Source organism: Anas acuta, chromosome W (assembly GCF_963932015.1).
Source record: "Anas acuta chromosome W, bAnaAcu1.1, whole genome shotgun sequence".
Taxonomy (NCBI): Eukaryota; Metazoa; Chordata; class Aves; order Anseriformes; family Anatidae; genus Anas; species Anas acuta.
The window spans coordinates 67,700-87,163 of record NC_089016.1 but is presented as its reverse complement, the minus strand read 5'-3'; the positions used below and the strand labels follow the sequence as shown (position 1 = coordinate 87,163).

Below are 19,464 nucleotides of genomic sequence, written 5' to 3'. Positions count from 1 at the left end.
GGCAAAGGATTGGGCCTCCAGAAGAAAAGCACCGGACCTCCATGGGCAAAGGGCTGGACTCCACAAATCAAGGATTGGGCCTCCACAAGCGAAAGATTGGGTGACCGATCCACACCATGGTGTCACCCATTCCCACAGTGTCACCCACCCCTTGGTGTCACCTATCCCCTTGGTGTCACCCAACCCATGATGTCACCTATCCCTTTGGTGTCACTCAACCCATGGTGACACCCAACCCATGGTGTCACCTATCCCCTTGGTGTCACCCAACCCATGGTGTCACCCAACCCATGGTGACACTCCCCCTTGGTGTCCCCCACTTGATGTCCCCCCCCCCATGGTGTCACCCATCACCAAACCTACCCGGGCAGCTCCCAGACTCCCCCTGGGGTGAGGGTGGGTGAAGGAGCCCCCCCATTAACTAGGGGACGCTGCCCAGACCCCCCCAGTTACCAACAGGGAACTACCAAGTGCCCCCCAAATACCAGCAGCTGCTACCCTGGACCCCCCCTTTATTTCCAAATCTTGCCCAGACAGACCCCCCCCCCCCCCCAAATAAAGACAGGGCACTGCCCAGCCCCCCTATTACCTATGGGAACCTATTTAGGACCCCCCCATTAACTATGGGGCACTGCCCAGCCCCCTCATTACCTATGGGGAATTATTTGGTACCCCCCCCATTAATTATGGGGCACTGCCCAGCCCCCTCATTACCTATGGGGTCCATCGCCCCTCCCCATTACCCCCATTGCCCCCCCCGGCTCCCCCCACCCGGTATCTGCAGGGAGCCCCGAGCCGCAGGCCCGCCCCCCCCCGCGCCTCCCGGTTGGGCTCTCCCGGCCCCTTCCCGCGGCCGTGCAGGCGCGGCCGGGCTGCACCAAGGCGGCGGGGCCGGGGGGGGGCCGAGGCTCCGCGCCCCCAACCGGGGAGAGAAACGGAATAAGGAAATTAAATTAAATTATTGGTTATTTCTTTAAATTTAATTTTAGAAACATAAAAAAATAAAAATAAAAAGAAGACAATTCAGAAATGATAAAAGTAATCATAAAAGAACGCCCCCAAATATTAAAAGATGAAAAGATATAAATGAAAAAATAAAAAACGAAGATAAAGCAAAAATAAAAAAGCAAACAAAAAATAAATGAAAAACCGAAAACAAAAGGTAGAAATATAATAAAAAATAAAATTAAAAAATAAATAGAAAATGAAAGCAAAATGTAAAAAATAAATTTAATTTAATTTAAATTAAATCCCCCAAATTAAAATAAAAATTAAAAAAATGAAACCCCCAAAATTAAAGAAATAACAAATAAAAAAGACAAGGGCAAAACCACAAAAAATAAACAATGTATTAAAAATTATAATAAATAAATAAGCAAATAATTTAAAAGTGATTTTAAAAAAGTAAAAAAGAATCAAATGCAAATTAAACAAATGAACAGAAACACCTCAAAAATAAAGAAATAAGGAAATTAACCAAAACTAAAATTAAAACCCAAAGACTGACACGCCTCCCCTCCCCCCCCAGGCCACAGGGTCCCAATTTTGGCACTTTCTGGCTGACCAAAACCCTGGGTTTTGAGGCAATTCTGCCCCAAATGGAAACGGGGGGGGGGGGGGGGGGAGGGAGGAAAGGAAGAAACGCCCCAAAACCGGGTGAATTATCCCCAAATTTTTATTTCCCTCTGAGGGATGAAAACACTTCTCCTCTCCCGCTCTTTGGGGTGAAAACTGCCCTTTTTCTGAGCGCTCAAAAATCCCCCAAATCCATCCAAAATGGATTTTTTTTTTTTGGGGGGGGGTCCCGAATTCCACCCAGCAGGACGGGTGCCCCCACTCCCCCACCCCCAAAGTGTGGGGCAGCCCCCCCAAGTGTGGGGCCAGCAGGGATCAGCTGCCCGGCTGCGTCATCCCCTGGGCAGGATGCGCCCCCCCCCCCCGGACGCCCCCAAAACGCCCCCCAGCCCCCCCCAAGCCCCCCCTCCCCTCCGCCTCCGGGTGCCTGGGGAGGGTTGGGGAGGGGGGGGGGGGGTCCGGTGTCCTCCCCCCCCCACTCTCTCCTCGTCCCCCCCCCCCGGCCCCGCCCCCCCCTCAGGCTCCGCCCCCCGCCCGCCCCCGCCCACCTGGGCCCCCCCCGGGCACCGCCCCCGCGCCGTCGGGAGCCGCGGCAGCCCCGCTCCTGCCCCGGCCTCCGGGGGGGCTCCTTCGGCCCCCCGTGACCCCCCCCCCCAAAAAAAAAAACTCCCGGACCCCTCCCCCCCCCTCCCGCCATCCCGGACCGCCCCCCCCCAAAAAACAAAAAAAAATCTCCGGACCCTCCCCAAATTGCTGCTCCCCTCCCCTAAATCCCCCCCCCCCCCAATTTAGCCCCCCCCTCCAAATTCGCACCCCCCCCCGCCCCAAATTTGCACCCCTCCAATTTAGGCCCCCCCAATTTACCCCCCCAAATTTCCGCCCCCCACCCAAATCTCTCCCCCCCCTCAATTCCAACCCCCCAAATCTCCCCCCTCCCCAAATCCCCCTCCTCAATTTCCTCCCTCCCCCCAAATTTTCCCCACCCCCTCCCCAAATCTCCCGAACCCCCCAAATCCTCCCCCCCCCAAATTTCCGTGCCCCCCCCCCCCCCCCCATACCTTGCACAGGTTCCGCTCCAGCTCCGCCAGCCCGGACGACCCAGGTAAGGCCACGGGAGGGGGTAAAAGGAGGGGGGGGGCACGGGGGGGGCTCCCCGCATTACACACACCCCAATTCCCCCCCCCCAAAAAAAAAAAACCTTTGTATCGAAGCCCCCCAGGCTGGGAGCCCCCCCTCCCCCTTCCTGGAGCCTTGCACCCCATTGTGTGCCCCCCCCCCCTTAATCCAGTTTGGGACCCCCCCCCCTTCCTGTGACCCCCCCAATCCGGGGCCCCCCCCCCCCAATAAACTCTCCCCTATTCTGGGGCCTCTGACCCCCCCCTCCAGGCCTGGGACCCCCTCCCTATATCCAAGGCTCTCCCCCGGTATATCCAGGACCCCCCCCATGTTCAGGACCCCCTCTCTTTATTCAGCCGCCCCCCCCACATGCAGGGACCCCCCCATTTTTAAAGAGCCCCCCTTATCCAGGGACCCCCCCTTATATTCAGGGACACCCCCCCTTGTTTTTAGGGACCCTCCCCCTCTATTTCAGAGCCCCCCCCCTATTTCCAGAGCCCCCTTCCTTTTCCAGCCCTGCCCCCCATTTTCAGGACCCCCCCCTTTTTCAAAGACCCCCTCTTTCTATTTTCAGCCCCCCCCCATATTCACCCTCCCCCCCCATTCCAGGATCCCCCCCCCCCATATTCTTAGACCTCCCCCATCCCAATTTTGCCCCTCCCCATCCCATGACCCCCCCCCTTCCCGAAAGGGGGGTGGGGGGGGCAATAAAGAGGGGGGGGGGGGGGCCGAGGGTCCGGTGGGGGGGGGGGGCCTGCAGGGCCTGAGCTCAGCAGTATCCAAGCAACTGGCTTAGTTAGCGTCAGCCCTCATTAGTGCCCGGCTTAATTACCCCAGGGCCTAGCGGTGCTGCGGGAGGGGGGGGGGGGGATGCTCAGGGGAACGTCGTCGTCCCCCCCCCCCCCAAAAAAAAAAAGGCATCGCACCCCCAGCTTCAGGGCAGGCTCCTTTGTGCAGGCCGGGTGTGCAAAGCGGACGTGCAAAGAGGGGGGGGGGGGGGGATTGCCCGGGTGGGGCTTGCACCGCGCTGCACGCAGGGAGGAGCCGGTGCGGGTGCAGCTTGCACGGGCGCGTGCGTGTGCAAGCAGGGTGTGGCGTGCACTGTGCGCGTGCAAACGGGGTGTGGCGTGCACCTTGCATGTGCAAGGGGGGTGTAGCTTGCACTGGCCGTGCATTGATGGGGTGCAGCTTGCACTTTCCACGTGCAAAGAGGGGTGCAGCTTGCACGGTGCATATGCACGTGGGGTGCACCATGCATGTACAAAGGGGGTGCAGTTTGCGCTTTGCAAGCAGGGTGCACCTTGCACGGTGCATGTACAAAGGGGGTGCACCTTGCACTTTGCACGTACAAGTGGGGTGCAGCTTGCACTGTGCATGCACAAAGGGGGTGCACCTTGCACTTTGCACGTGCACATGGGGTGCACCTTGCACTGTGCATGCACAAAGGGGGTGCACCTTGCACTTTGCACGTGCACATGGGGTGCACCTTGCACTGTGCATGCACAAAGGGGGTGCACCTTGCACGCTGCATGTGCAAGCGGGGTGCAGCTTGCAATTTGCACACACAAAGCAGGGTGCAGGCTCGCACCACGCGCAGGCAGGCTGCAGTTTGCACTTTGCACGTGCACCTCCAGGATTTGTGGGGTGCGCCTTGGGGACCTATAGGGCCGCGTGTAAGGGCACCTATAGGTCGGGGAGAGCCTGCGTGTGCCATAGGGGATGCTGCGTGTGGCTGCAGCCCTTGGAGAGCCCCGGGGCGTGCTGTATAGGGGCTCGGCGCGTGCGTGCCCCGGGGCGGCGCTCTATAGGGGACGCTGCACTTGTGCGTGCGCACGCGCGTGGCCGGGCGTGCTCCATAGGGGATGATCTGTTTTGTCTGCGGGCACGTGCGGCGCGGCGTGCCCTATAGGGGACGCAGGGCACGTGGGGCGTGCTGTGCTGTAGGGTATATAACCTATAGGGGACGCGGGGCGAGTAGGGTGTCATTTGTAGTTGAGGGGCTTTATATAGGGGATGCAAAGGCTTGTGGGGCGCGCTCTCTAGGGGATGCAGGGCACGTGGGGTGTGCTCTATAAGGGGTGTGTTCTATAGGGGGTGTGCTCTGTATACGAGATATAGGGCATGTGGGTCATACTCTGTAGAGGGGTACTCTATAGGGGGCATACTCTGTATAGGGCATGCAGGGCATGTGGGGTGTGCTCTATAGGGGATGTGCTCTATAAGGGATGCAGGGTATGTGGGGTTGCTGTAGAGGGGATGTAATATATAGGGGTTGTAGAGCACCAGGGGCATAATTTATAGGGGATGCAGGGCATGCAAGGCGTAATCGATAGGGTGGCACTGTATATAGGGCATGTGGGGCATAATTTATAGGGGGTGAAGGGTGGGTGGAACATACCCTATATAGGGCACGTACCCTATATAGGAAATGTTACCCTATAGGGGGTGTACCCCGCATAGGGGTCTCAAGGCACGGGGGGGAGTGCTCTCCAGGGGCTGCGGAGTGTGTGGGGCAGGCTCTATAGGGGCTGTCCCCGCAGGTGACAGCAGCGGTGACGTCCCCACCGACGGCCAGCATGGAGGGGACGGGACGGATCCTGCCCCACGGCAGGGTAAGGCACCCGAGCGGCCGACCTGGGGGGAGGTGGAGGACACGGATGCCCACAGTGTCCCCATGCGTCCCCCTGTATCCCCCTATATTCCCCCCCCCCGGCCCCATAAGTGCCCCCGTAAGTGTGGGGCCACTGCCCCTGCAGGTGCTGCTGGTGCTGCTGGCGCTGAGTGCGGCGCGCGGCCAGGCGGCCGTACGCGTTAACCTGACGGAAGGTAGGTGGGAGGTCGACGCGTCCTCTGCCGCGTCCTCCACTGCTGCGTCCTCCACCGCCTCCATCACGTCTCCGGCATGTCCCCGCCGCAGTCCCAACAATCCCCGTGGTGTCCTCCACCACATCCTCCGCCACGTGCTCGTGGTGTCCTCCACCTCGTCCTCTACCACGTCCTCCGCCCACCGCATCCCCATGGTGTCCTCTACCATGTCCTCCACGGTGTCCCTACAATGTCCCCAGTAACCTCCGTGGTGTCCCCCACCAAGTCTTCAACCACGTCCTCTGGTGTGTCCTCCTCCACATCCCCACCGCGTCCTCCACCAAATCCCGACCGTGTTTTCCTTTGCGGTGTCCTCTGCCCTGTCCTCCACCCTGTCCTCCTCCATATCCCAACCATGTCCTCCTCTACCATGTCCTCCACCATATTCCCCACTACATCCCCACCACATCCTCCACCATGTCCTCCAGTACGTCCCTACCACGTCCTCCACCATGTCCTCCACTACATCCCCACCATTTCCTCCTCCTCCATGTCCTCCAGTACTTCCCTACCATGTCCTCTTCTCCCATGTCCTCCAGCACATCCCCACTACGTCCTCCACCATGTCCTCCACTACAACCCTACCATGTCCTCCTCTACCACATCCTCCACCACGTGCTCCAGCACATCCCTAACATGTCCCCCACTACATCTCCACCACGTCCTCCACCACATCCTCCAGTACTTCCCTGCCATGTCCTCCTCTACCACGTCCTCCACCGTGTCTTCCAGCACATCCTTACCATGTAACCTCCTCCACTGTGTCCTCCACCATGTCCCCCACTACATCCCCACCATGTCCTCCACCACATCCTACAGTACTTCCCTGCCATGTCTTCCTCTACCATGTCCCCACTATGTCTCCACCACGTCCTCCATACTTCCCTACCATGTCCTCCACCATGTGCTCCAGCACATCCTTACCACATCCTCCTCCACTGTGTCCTCCACCATGTCCCCCACTACATCCCCACCACATCCTTAACCACATGCTCCAGCACATCCCTACCATGTCCTCTTCAACCATGTCCTCCAGCACATCCTCACCACATCCTCCTCTACCACGTCCCCCGCTACATCCCCACCATGTCCTCTTCTACCACATCCTCCACCATGTCTTCCTCTACCACATCCTCTACCATGTCCTCCACTACGTCCCCGCTGGATCCTCTTCTACTGCGTCCTTCACTATGTCCACCAGAACATCCCTACCATGTCCTCCTCCACTGTGTCCTCCACCATGTCCACCACGTCCTCCAGTACTTCCCTACCATGTCCTCCTCTACCACGTCCTCCACCATGTCCTCCAGCACATCCTCACCACATCCTCCTCTACCACGTCCCCCACTACATCCCCACCACGTTCTCTTCTACCACATCCTCCACCACGTGCTCCAGCACATCCCTGCCATGTCCTCCTCCACCATGCCCCCCACTACATCCCCACCGCGTCCTCCACCATGTCCTCCAGCACGTCCCTACCGCATCCTCCTCCGCCGCGTCCCCGCCGCCTCCTCGGCCGCGTCCTCCGTCTCGTCCCCGCCGCAGGCTGCGAAATCATCCACCCGCCGCGGGACGGGGGCATCCGCTACCGGGGGCTGACCCCGGAGGAGGTCCAGAGCGTCCGCTTCCTCCCCTTCGACTATGAGATCGAGTACGTCTGCCGCCCCGACCGCGAGATCGTGGGGCCCAAGGTGCGCAAATGCCAGCGCAACGGCACCTGGACCGCCATGGGACACCCCAGCCGCTGCTGTGAGCCTCCACCTCCCTCCCCCCCCCCAAAAAAAAAAATCAGGGTTTTTATGGGGAAAAGACACGGGGCTGAGGCTTTGCGCCCCGGTTTTAGTGCGGACTTGCCCCAAAATGCACCTGAGCCTGGAGAACGGGCAGGCGGTGGCGCGGGCGATGGAGCGGGTGCCAGTGGAGGGGACGTGGACTGAGTACAGCTGCAACCCCGGGTTCCGCCTGCTGGGCAGCCCCCGCAGCAACTGCACCAAGCTGGGGCGGTGGAGCACCCCGAAACCCGTCTGCGAGCGTGAGTGTCCATGGGGTTTGGGGATCTCTGGGGTGGGGGTTCAGGTGTCCGGGGGGTACTGGGATAGGGTTTTGGGACTCTACGAGGTGTCTGTGGGGTTTGAGGGGTCTCTGGGGTGGGAGTTCAGGTCTCTGTGGGGTGTCCGTGGGGTTGAGGGGCCTCTGTGGTGGGGGTTCAGGTCCCTGTAGGGTCTTTGAGATGGGGGTTCAGGTCCCTATAGGGTGTCCATGGGCTTCGGGGGTCTCTGCAGTAGGGGTTCAGGACCCTGTGGAGTGCCTATGGGGTTGGGGTTCTCTGGGAGGGGGGTTCAGGTCCTTATGGGGTGCCTGTGGGGTTGGGGGTTGTCTAGGATGGAGGTTAAGGCCCTTATGGGGTCCGCAGTATGGGATAAGGCCCCCATGGGGTCTTTGGGATGGGGATTCAGGCCATTATGGGTGCCCCTGGGTTTTGGGGGTCTCTGCAGTAGGGGGTTCAGATCCCTGTGGGATCTCTGTGGTAGGAGTTCAGGACCCCACGGGGTGCCCATGGGGCTGGGGGGGGTCTCTGGGGTGGGGGTTCATGTCCCTGGGGAGTCCTGGTCCCCATGGGGGGGTCTCTCTGTGACTCAGTTCCCCCTCCCCCACAGTTCGTCGCCCTCTCTCAGGTGAGTTTGGCCCCATCTGCCCCCCCACCCCCCCCCCCAAACCCCGGTCCCCTCTCCCCTGGGTGGGGGCAACCCCAGCCCCCCCCAGCTCCCCAGTGGTTCACGGCACGGGGGTTGGAGTGGGGTGGGGGGCAGCATCCTCAGGGCCCCCTCTCTCCCCACGTACCCCTCTCTTCATCCGGGGGGGGGGGGGTGGGGGGCATCGGGACCCCCCCCCCCCCCATCGTGCAACGGGGGGCGTTGGGGCGGGATCCGCCTCCTCTCCGCCTCCTCCTCCTCCTTCTCCCAGCCTCCCTCTGCGCCCCCCCAGCCTCCGCCTCATCTCCCTCCCTCCCCGTCCTCCATCACCCATCCGCCCCCGCCTCCCACCCCCCCCCCCAGCATCCTCCATCCCCGCTTTCCTCCGTCCCTCCGGCTCCGTCCCTCTGCCTCTCCGCTCCCTGTCCCTTTTTTTTTCCCTCCAGCCCCCCCCCCCCCCCCCCCCGCCACCCCCAGCCCCTCCGTCCATCCGTCCGTCCTTCCGCTCGCCCTCCGTCTGCCTCGCTGCTCTCCAGCCTCCGTCCTCCCCCGTCCTTTCGTCCCCCTGCCCTCCAGCCTCCTGTTTTTCTGTTTTGCACCCCCCCCCCCTCCTTTTCGGCTTTGCATCCATCCTCCTTTCTGTTTTGCAACCTTTCTGCCTCGCATCCGTCCTCCTTTTCTGCTCTGCGTCCTCCTTTTTGCTTTGCATCCTCCTTTTCTGCTTTGCATCCATCCTCCTTTTTGCTTTGCGTCCTTTCCAGCTTTGCATCCATCCTCCTTTTCGGCTTTGCACTCTTCCCTTTCTGCTTTGCATCCATCCTCCCTTCCTGCTTTGCACCCTTTGCCTGTTTTGCACCTTTTTTCCTGCCTCGCACCCTCCTCTCCTGCTTTGCACCCTCCTTTTTCTGCTTTGCATCCTTTCCTGCTTTGCATCCATCCCCCTTTTTTGCTTTGCAACCTCTTTTTTGCTTTGCATCCTTCTCTGCTCTGCACCCCCCCTTTCTGCTCTGCACCCCCCTTTCTGCTCTGCACCCTTCTCTCCATCCTTCCTTCTTTCCCCTCCCCACCCCTCTTCCCTTGCCACCCCTCCACCCCCCCCCCCCCAAAAAAAAACCCTCATTGCCATTCCTCCGGTGCCTCCGTCCCCCTCCCCGAGCCCCCCGCCATGGCCAACCTGCCCCCCCCCTCGCCCTGACCCACCATGGCGAGCATCCCCGTGGTCCCCCCCGGCTCCCCACGCTGGCTGCTGGTGCTCAGCGCCCTGCTGGTGTCGCGCCCGCCGGGGGGGACAGGCAAGAAGGCCGTGCACGTCGGGGCGCTCTTCCCCATGAGCGGGGGGTGGCCGGGGGGGCAAGCGTGCCTGCCCGCCGTCCGCATGGCGCTGGAGGACGTCAACAGCCGGAGGGACATCCTGCCCGACTACGAGCTGCGCCTCATCCACCACGACAGCAAGGTGGGGAGGGGGCGGCGGGGGTAAGGGGAGGTGGGGGGGGGGTTATGGGGGTGTAGGGGGGGAAGTGGGGATGGGGAGGTGGGGATGGGGATGGGGGTGATGGGGATGGGGGCAATGGGGATGGGGACGTGGTGAGGGGCAATGGGATGGGAAAAGGGATGGGGATGTGGGGAGGGGTGGTGGGGATGGGGATGGGGCAATGGGGATGGGGGGGAGTGGGAATGGGAACATGGGGAGGGGTGATGGGGATGGGGACAGGGATGGGGACATGGTGAGGGGGACGGGGACGTGGTGGGGGGCAGTGGGGATGGGGACGTGGTGAGGGGCAATGGGATGGGGACAGGGATGGGAACGTGGGGAGGGGTGGGGGAGACAGGGACACGGTGGGGGGCAGTGGGGATGGGTCAGGGATGGGGGCGTGGTGAGGGGTGGTGGGGATGGGGGGGCAGCAGGGGGTGGTGGGGATGGGGGCAGAGCTATAGGGCAGGGTATAGGGACAGCAGGATGGGGCAGGGACACGGGGCAGGGTGGCCAGGATGGGGCAGAGCTATAGGGCAGGGACATGGGATGGGGTGACCGAGGTGGGACGGGACATATAGGGCAGGGTGACAAGGACGAGGCAGATAAATTGGGGGCTGGGGGGGGGGAGCAGATATATGGGGCAGGGTGGCAATGACACCACAGATATATAGGGCTATACAGGGCAGGGGCAGAGGGACCGAGGCAAGGGTGGGGAAGGGGGCTAGGATGGGGCAGGGTATTTGGGGCACTGGTGGGGGGCTTGGATGTGCTGGGGGGGGGTCACGGGCATAAACCTGCCCCATAGCAAGGGGAAGCAGTGGGGGTCCCTCTGATGCCCCCATCCCCATCCATCTGTCCCTTATCCCAGTGTCCGTCTGTCCTGCACCCCCCATTCCCTCTTTCTGTCCCCATCCCCCCCCCCCTTTTTTTTTTCCTGCATCCCCCCCCCATCCAGCCCGGTTGCCACGGCAGCGGATGCTGCTGGGTCTGCCGCTGGGTTGCCGTGGCGACGGCGCCTCCGTGCCCTGAATTATTCACAGCCCCCCCAGGGAGGGAGCCGGAGCATCGCGGGGCCCCCCCATGGGAACCCAGACCCCCCCCCCCCCCCCTTCCCTTTTATATAGTTTTTTTTGGGGAAGCGGATCCAACCCCACCACCAGGAGGGGAATGGGGGCGATGGGTTAAACTGGGGGAACTGGGATGGGGAAAAGGGGCGGTGAGGAAACGGGGGGGGAGTCCAGCAGCTGCTTGATCCTTGTGTCCCTGTTCCTCCCCCCCCCCCCCCAGTGTGACCCAGGCCAGGCCACCAAGTACCTCTATGAGCTGCTCTACAACGACCCCATCAAGATCATCCTCATGCCCGGCTGCAGCAGCGTCTCCACGCTTGTGGCCGAAGCCGCCCGCATGTGGAACCTGATTGTGGTGAGGGGCAACACCCAGGGTCCTAGGGGGGGCACACCTTGGGGGGGTAACACAGGGTGCTGACCCCCCCGATGCTGCTGGGGACGGAGGTGGCATGGTTGCACTGGTGCTCAGCAGTGGTCGTGCACGCGTGCCGCATTGCACGCAGCAACGCGTTGTTGTGTTGCACGCACGGCTGCAGCCACCGCGTGCCAAGGACGTGTGCGAGTGCTGCTACGCGCGTGGTTGTTGCTCTGCGTGTGCTTCTTGCCGTCAGGTTGTTGTTTTCGGGTTGTTGCTACACGTGGCGTTGCTTCCGGGGTGTTGCTGTGTGCGCAGCTGTTGCTTTTGGGTTGTTTTTGTATATGTGCTTGTTGCTTTCGGGTTGTTGCTGCACGTGTGGTTGCTTTTGAGTTGTTAACGCGTGCGCTTGTTGCTTTCAGGGTGTTCTTCCATTTGCAGTTGTTGCTGTGTGTCTGCTTGTTGCTTTCAGGTTGTTACGTGCACGCTTGTTGCCTTCTGGTTGTTGCTTCGTGTGTGCTTGTTGCTTTCGACTTTTTGGGGGGCTCACGACCCCCCTCTGCTCTTCCCCCTCCCCTCGCAGCTCTCCTACGGCTCAAGCTCCCCTGCCCTCTCCAACCGCCAGCGCTTCCCCACTTTCTTCCGCACCCACCCCTCGGCCACTCTGCACAACCCCACGCGTGTCCAGCTCTTCAAGAAGTGGGGCTGGACCAAGATCGCCACCATCCAGCAGACCACGGAGGTCTTCACCTCGGTACGCACGCTGGAGACCCCCCCTCAAACCTGCTTCGACCCTGCTGCCATGCCCTCCACGACATCCCCAAAATCTGCTGCACCGCTGCTTGCCCCCATCCTGATGACCCCATGGTTCGTGACCCAACTCAACTCAACCAGACCTGACCCAACCCAACTCAACCAGACCTGACCCAACCCAACCCAACCCAGCCTGACCTGACCCAACTCAACCCAATCCAACTCAACCTAACCCAACCTGACCCAACTCAACCCAACTCATCCCAACTCGACTCAACCCAACTCAACCTGACCCAACCCAACCCGACTTGACCCGATCCAACTCATCCCAACTCAACCCAACCCAACTCAACCTGACCCAACCCAACCTGACCCAACTCATCCCAACCCAACTCATCCTGACTCGACCCAACCCAACTCAACTTTACCTGACCTGACCCGACCCAACCCAACCTACCCGTATCCCTTGCTTGGTGCCCCTCCACCCTCCCCGGGCTCACTCTGCACTCTCTTTCCCTTCTGACCTCCCCCACCCCATCTGCCTGCCCCCTGTCTGCCCACTCCCCGCCCTGCTGGCCCCCTCACCAGACTCTTGATGACCTGGACCAGCGGGTGAAGGAAGCCGGCCTGGAGATCACCTTCCGCCAGAGCTTCTTCTCTGACCCTGCCGCACCTGTGCGCAACCTCAAGGTGAGCCCACCTCACCTGCATCCCCAAAGCCCTCCTTCCAGTGCCCAAAACCACTGGGGTGCTTCTGGAGCCATGCCCTGAACCCCAAAAAGGGAGCAGAGCCACTCCAGGATGCCCAAGCATCCAGGTCAAGGTGGGGATGTGAACCTGCATCTCTTCCACCTGGATGAGGAGCCGTGTCCATGATGGGCAACACTGAGTTTTAACTGCCAGCTCCACCTTCCTATTCAAATTTATGCAAATGAGGGGTGGGTGGGGTTGGGTTTGCATAAGCCCAGGGAGCAGATGTCCCACCCCAGGCTGAGTTGTCTCCCTGCAGCGCCAGGACGCCCGTATCATTGTGGGGCTCTTCTACGAGACGGAGGCGCGTAAGGTCTTCTGCGAGGTGAGGAGCACATGGGTGGAAAGGGGGGGACACCAGTGGGGCGTGAGGGAGCACATGGAATGGAGGAGGGTGGATGTAGGGTGATGGATGGTGGGATGGAGAAAAGGGTGGTGGGGCACGTGGGAGAGAGGGCAGAAAGGTGGTGGTGGGATGGGTGGGTGGAAGCCTGGGGAGATGCGAGTGTGGTCAGATGGGTGGGTAAGTGGGATGGTGGGAAGAGAGATGGTTGAGTGGAGGCACAGGGTGAAGAGTGGGTGGACGAAGGTCTGGATGGATGAACGGGGTGTGGATGGCCAGAGGTCTGGAATGATGGGCAGAGGTATGGATGGAGAAACATCAGGATGGATGGACAAAGGTCAGGATGGACAAAGGTCTGGATGGATGGACAGGCTGTGGATGGACTGATGGCTGGATGGATGAACGAGCTGGGAAGAAGGATGCTAGATGAGCAAAGGGTGACGGGATGAAAGCAGCTGCCCCGCGGCCCGCCCAGGTCTACAAGGAGAAGCTGTATGGCAAGAAGTACGTCTGGTTCCTCATCGGCTGGTACGCCGACAACTGGTTCCGCATCAAAGACCCGGCCATCAACTGCACCGAGGCGGAGATGGCCGAGGCCGTGGAGGGGCACGTCACCACCGAGATCGTCATGCTCAACCCTGAGAACACCCGCAGTATCTCCAACATGGTACAAGGCTGGGGGGGGACACATCCCAACGGGGAGGGCAGGCAAGGCAGCTTGGACCCCAAGGGTCTTCTCCATCGCATCCACCACATCGCCACCTCCCTGTCCCTGTCCCAGACGTCCCAGGAGTTCATCGAGAAGCTGCAGAAGAGGCTGGGGAAGAACCCAGAGGAGACGGGAGGCTTCCAGGAGGCGCCGCTGGCCTACGATGCCATCTGGGCGCTGGCCCTGGCCCTCAACAAGACCTCAGCAGAGCTGGTCAAGAAGGGGCTGCGCCTGGAGGACTTCAACTACAACAACAAGAACATCACCGATGAGATCTACCGGGCCCTCAACTCCTCCGCTTTTGAGGGTGTCTCGGTGCGTTGCACCCCAGAGCATCCCCCAACCCTGTCCACCTTCTCCCCACCAAGGTGTCCCATGTCCGCAGCTCCTTAACCTTTGAGGGTGTCCCCTGAAACACCCCCAAAAAGTGCCAGATGGGTGAAAACTTTGCCTCCTAGCACCCGCTGGGCACGTGGTGCTGCTGCCTGACAGGTCCGTGTCCTGATGCTCATCCCACAGGGCCACGTTGTCTTTGACGCCAGTGGGTCCCGCATGGCCTGGACACTCATCGAGCAGCTTCAAGGTGAGTGAGCGCAGGTGTGCAACACGGTCACCATGTCCCATGTGTTCACTTCATCACGAGATGCTTGTAGCAGGCAACATCACATCTGTTGCACACATCAAACCCTCTCGTTTGCATGATAAATAGCATACAACAGCGAACTGGTGCCCCAGGATGGACACCACAACAACCCTTTGGGCCAACAGGACACGAAGCCTTAGCATGCAATCACTCATGCGTGTGATGGAGGGAGGTGGTCAGGAGGTAGGAGGGACGGGAAAGGACAAAGAAGGTCACCAGGAGTGGTCAGCGTGGATTCAACAAGGGGATGTCAGGCTTGGCCAACTTGACCACCTTCTGCTGGTCTGGTAGATGAAGAGAGAGCGATGGACGTTGTCTAGGTGGACTTTAGGAAGGCTTTCGGCACTGCCATAAGATCCTAGAGAAGCTGTTGATGGATGGGCAGACGGTGAGGTGGGTTGGGAACTGGCTGAACCATCTGGATGGTGGTGATCAGTGGCACCGCATCCAGCTGGAGGACAGTCACCAGCATGTCCTGGGACCTGGTGGGGACACCAAGTGGAACAGGAACCAGTGATGTGCCCTTGCTGCAAGCAAGTATAAGTGTCCTGGACTGCCGTAGGCGAAGCATTGTCAGCAGGTCAAGGGAGGTGATCCACTCCGCTCAGTACTGGTCAGCCAAAACCGGCTGTACTGGGTCCAATTCTGGGCTCCCCCATATGAGAGATATCTGGCCACACTGGAGAGAGTCGAGGAAGGATGATGGGCTGCTCCAGCTGAACATCAGGAAACACTCTGCCATGGTGCAGGTGGCCAAGCACTGGCACCCCAGAGAAGTTGTTGGATTTCCAGCCTCATCTTCAAAAGCCACCAGCACGTAGTCCCGAGCACCCAGCTCTGGGTGGACCAGGTGGATCCAGGGGTGCCTTCCAACATCAACAATCCCAATGGGGTCATCGCACCTCCTGCCTGACCCGTCCCCACTGCCCTTGCAGGAGGTGTCTACAAGAAGATCGGCTACTACGACAGCACCAAGGACAACCTCTCCTGGTACAACAACGACAAGTGGATCGGTGAGAGGGGTGGTGGGAGGATGTGGGGGGACTTGGGGGAGCACCCACAGGGCTCCTGCCATTGGGAAGGGCCCCTCCGTGCCCCCTAATTGTGCCACGGGCTCTGCAGGAGGTGCCCCACCAGCTGACTACACCAAGGTCATCACCACCTTTCGGTTCCTGTCCCAGAAGCTCTTCATCTCCGTCTCAGTGCTGGCTTCGCTGGGCATCCTCTTGGCCATCATCTGCTTGGCCTTCAACATCTACAACGGGCACGTCCGGTCAGTGACACCCCCTTCCCCGAGGCCGATGGCCAAGAATCAACCCAAATGTCACCGTTTTCCCGGCGTTTGGGTGCTCTCATGTGCTTCCTACGGCAACGGGAGGTTGCTCTTGGTAGGAATCTCCTCTTCCCGTGTCACTTCAGGCGGTGCTGAGCCTGTAGCACACAGTGCCCAGCGTCCGTTGACCTCCCTTCGTGCCTCGGTTTCTCGGGTCCTATTGGGGGTCAGCTTGGCGCGATGGTGATGCCCCGTGTCCCCGTTGCGTGTGTCCTCCAGGTACATCCAGAACTCCCAGCCCTACCTGAACAACATGACGGCCGTGGGCTGCACGCTGGCACTCGCTGCCGTCTTCCCCCTGGGGCTGGATGGATACCACATCGGGCCAGGGCTCTTCCCCTTCGTCTGCCAGGTAGGGGGGGCCAGAGGAGGGAGGCAGCTGGAGGGGGAATGGTTTTGGGTACAGCTATGGGATTGGGACGGATGGAGGAGGAGTTCTGGGTGCAACTGTGGGATGGGGACGGGTGGAGGAGGAACTGTTGGAGATGGAACCATGGGATGGGGACAGCTGGAGGGGGAACGGTTGTGGCTACAACCATGGGATGTGGGAAGCTGGAAGGGGAGGACACTGTCTAAGCACAGCCAAGCAATGGGGCCACCACACACCCTCCGCAGGCCCGGCTGTGGCTGCTCGGGCTGGGGTTCAGCCTGGCTTACGGCAGCATGTTCACCAAGATCTGGTGGGTCCACACCGTCTTCACCAAGAAGGAGGAGAAGAAGGAGAAGCGGAAGGTGAGGGGGGGTCCGGAGGAGGGGGTGGGGAATTGCCGTGGTGCCGTGCTGACCCTGCGTGCCCCTGTGCCCCCAAAGCAGACCCTGGAGCCGTGGAAGCTGTATGCCACCGTGGGGCTGCTGGTGGGGCTGGACGTGGTGACGCTGATCATCTGGCAGATCGTGGACCCCCTGCACCGCACCATTGAGGTGGGGGTAGTGTGGAAGGAGTTGCTGAGGGCACTGCTGGGGGGGGGTGTTCACGGCAGCGGGGGGATGCTCAGAGCTGGGGGGATGCTCACAGCACCAGGGCACTGCTGGAGGGAAGTTCACAGCACTGAGGGGGGGGGCGATGACATCAGGGTGCTGCTGGGGGGCACAGGGGGGTCCCACAGCCAAGGCTCCCCCACCCATGTGCCCCCTCCTGCCCTTGCCACCCCAGGAGTTCACCAAAGAGGAGCCCAAGACGGACACGGACGTCTCCATCCTGCCCCAGCTGGAGCACTGCAGCTCCACCAAGATGAACACGTGGCTCGGTGGGCACGGGGGGGGTCGAGGTAGGGGGTTGGGGGTTGGGGGAGGCAGGCAGGAATTTGGTGATGGTGGGGGGAAGGGGTTCCAAGCAAGACTTGGGGTATGAGGAGGGTTGGGGTAGAGGTCCTAAAGGAGACCCATGGGGGGCAGATAAGGGGGGTCCCCCATTCCCTGCTTGACCACCGATGTGTGACCCCCCCCCTTTTACCCTTTATTCTCCCCCGCCAGGGATATTTTATGGCTTCAAGGGGCTGCTCCTGCTGCTGGGCATCTTCCTGGCGTACGAGACCAAGAGCGTGTCCACCGAGAAGATCAACGACCACCGTGCCGTGGGCATGGCCATCTACAACGTGGCAGTAAGCCTGGGGAAAGGGGGGCTGCGGGGGGGGTCCTTTTGCCCCATATCTCACGGGGCGACCCCCAAAATATCCCCCGCAGGTCCTCTGCCTCATCACCGCGCCCGTCACCATGATCCTCAGCAGCCAGCAGGAGATCCTCAGCAGCCAGCAGGACGCGGCCTTCGCCTTCGCCTCGTTGGCCGTCGTCTTCTCCTCCTACATCACCTTGGTCGTCCTCTTTGTGCCCAAGGTGACAGCGGGGACAGGGGCGCCGGGGGGGGGGAGGGTCTCCGAAAAAACACCAGAGAGGGGACGGCCGTCTCGCGGGGTTCCTCCTCTGGGCGTCGGGTGTTAGGTTTTGGGGTGAGGATCTGAAAGTCGGGGGCCCCCGCAGATGCGGCGCCTCATCACCCGGGGCGAGTGGCAGTCGGAGCAGCAGGACACGATGAAGACGGGCTCATCCACCAACAACAACGAGGAAGAGAAGTCCCGGCTGCTGGAGAAGGAGAACCGGGAGCTGGAGAAGATCATCGCCGAGGTGGGTGCACCCCAAAAATGCGCTGGGGGATGTGCGGCACCCCACGGGTGTTGTAGCGTCGGGGTGCTGGGGTCACCTCGTTAGGGGTTTTGTAGCATTGAGGGTGTCAGGGACATCCCATAAAGGTGGGACACCCCATAAAGCTGTCGTAGCACTGGGGTGTTGGGGACACCCCATAAAGCTGTTGTAGCATTGGGGCGTTGGGGACATCCCATACTTCTTGAATGCCCCATAAAGGTGGAAAACCCCATAAAAACGTCATGGTGTTGGGGATACCCCATCAAGGTTGGATACCCCATAAAGATCAGGGCACTGGGGACACCCCATAAAGGCGTTGTAGCGTCAAGGCGTTGGGGACACCCCATAACAGTTGGATACCCCATAACGCTTGGACACCCCATAAAGGTTGGGCACCCCCTAAATGCATTATAGCGGGGTTTTACCAACCTACAGCTGCACCCACCCCCGGTGCACCACCCCTGGGGTGCTCCCCCCATCCCTTAGGGTCAGGGGCTGTTTCCCAATCCCTTTTTTCCCCCCTTTTTTTTCTCCCCCCTTTGCAGAAGGAGGAGCGGGTGTCGGAGCTCCGCCAGCAGCTCCAGGACCGCCAGCAGCTCCGCTCGCGCCGCCGCTCCTCCAACCCCTCCCGGGAGGCCGATAACCATTTTGCCCCGGGGTTGGGGGCCGCCCCGACCCCGGCCCCCTTCTACCAGCCCAACCTGCCCCTGGTGCGCTGCCTGGTCTCGGAGCAAGCCGACAAATTGGGACGGGGCAACTGTGACGGCAGCCGGGTCCACCTCCTCTACAAGTGACCCCTTCGGGGGGGGGGGGATGCGAGGCGAAGAGCTGGGATTTGGGGCTAAGAAGGGTGGGGCCAAAGAGGGCGGGGCTAAGCAGGGTGGGGCTGTGGGGGGCGGAGCCTCTTGGCCTTATAATGGTGATTGTTTTTAAGGCGTTTTTCCCTTTTGTCTTCACCCCTGGGGGGCAGTTGCGGTGCCCCCCCCTCCCCAGCTTGCCACCTGCCTCCAGTTGCGGTCAGGAGGCGAAATTTTGGGGAAGGGGGAGGGCGGTTGGTTAATTAGGGGAGGGGCGGGCGCAGAAGGGGTTACACCCCCACGCTTTCCCCCTCCAAGCATCCCCTGCTCCCCTCCTTCTGGTCCTCATCATCTTCCTCCTCCTCCTCCTCCTCCTCCTCCTCCACCAACGCATGACGCAGCCTCCCGGCGAGGCTGGCAGGGGGCAGCGGGCGTCCGACCCCCTCCCACCGCCCCCCAGGGTTGGAATCAAAGTGGGGAGAGGCAGCGCCGTGCCCCCCCCCCCCCCCCATCCCCTCTCCTTTTTTTTCCGTCGGGTTGTAGCTTACAACCGCGCGTAGTTACTCGTAGGTGTAGTAGCGCGCGACTTCCTCTGCTTGTAGCGACCGGCGTGGCGGGTCACGGCACGGGGAGGTGGGGGGGGGGGGTCCATGCCCACCCCCAAAATGGGGTCCCAGCCCCCCCCAAAGGCACCGTGGGCTTGGTTTGGGGGCCGTGGGACGTTGTGCACGGCGGGGTCGGGGTCCTCGGGTGTACGGTCGTGCGGTAGTGGACAACCGGACCCTGGTTCTTCTCACGGTCTCCGTTGTCGTTCCTGAGCCTGGAAACATCCCAACACCTCGGCGTGCC

The 19,464-nt window shown here is 61.0% G+C and overlaps 1 protein-coding gene across 1 annotated transcript; it reads left to right on the top strand.

Moving 5' to 3' along the window:
* The first annotated feature begins 6,433 nt into the window (after positions 1 to 6,433).
* Positions 6,434 to 18,616, top strand: GABBR1 (gamma-aminobutyric acid type B receptor subunit 1). Its single transcript, XM_068664763.1, is given in 23 exon segments — positions 6,434 to 7,308; positions 7,403 to 7,591; positions 8,217 to 8,234; positions 9,545 to 9,705; positions 11,014 to 11,148; positions 11,732 to 11,902; positions 12,490 to 12,591; positions 12,911 to 12,976; positions 13,470 to 13,661; positions 13,776 to 14,018; positions 14,223 to 14,286; positions 15,282 to 15,359; positions 15,469 to 15,619; positions 15,899 to 16,031; positions 16,295 to 16,411; positions 16,493 to 16,600; positions 16,833 to 16,926; positions 17,153 to 17,280; positions 17,363 to 17,512; positions 17,657 to 17,800; positions 18,364 to 18,432; positions 18,434 to 18,491; positions 18,554 to 18,616. Coding segments are annotated over 23 exon segments (3,492 nt in total). The 5' UTR covers positions 6,434 to 6,446; the 3' UTR covers positions 18,613 to 18,616.
* The last annotated feature ends 848 nt before the right edge of the window (positions 18,617 to 19,464 follow it).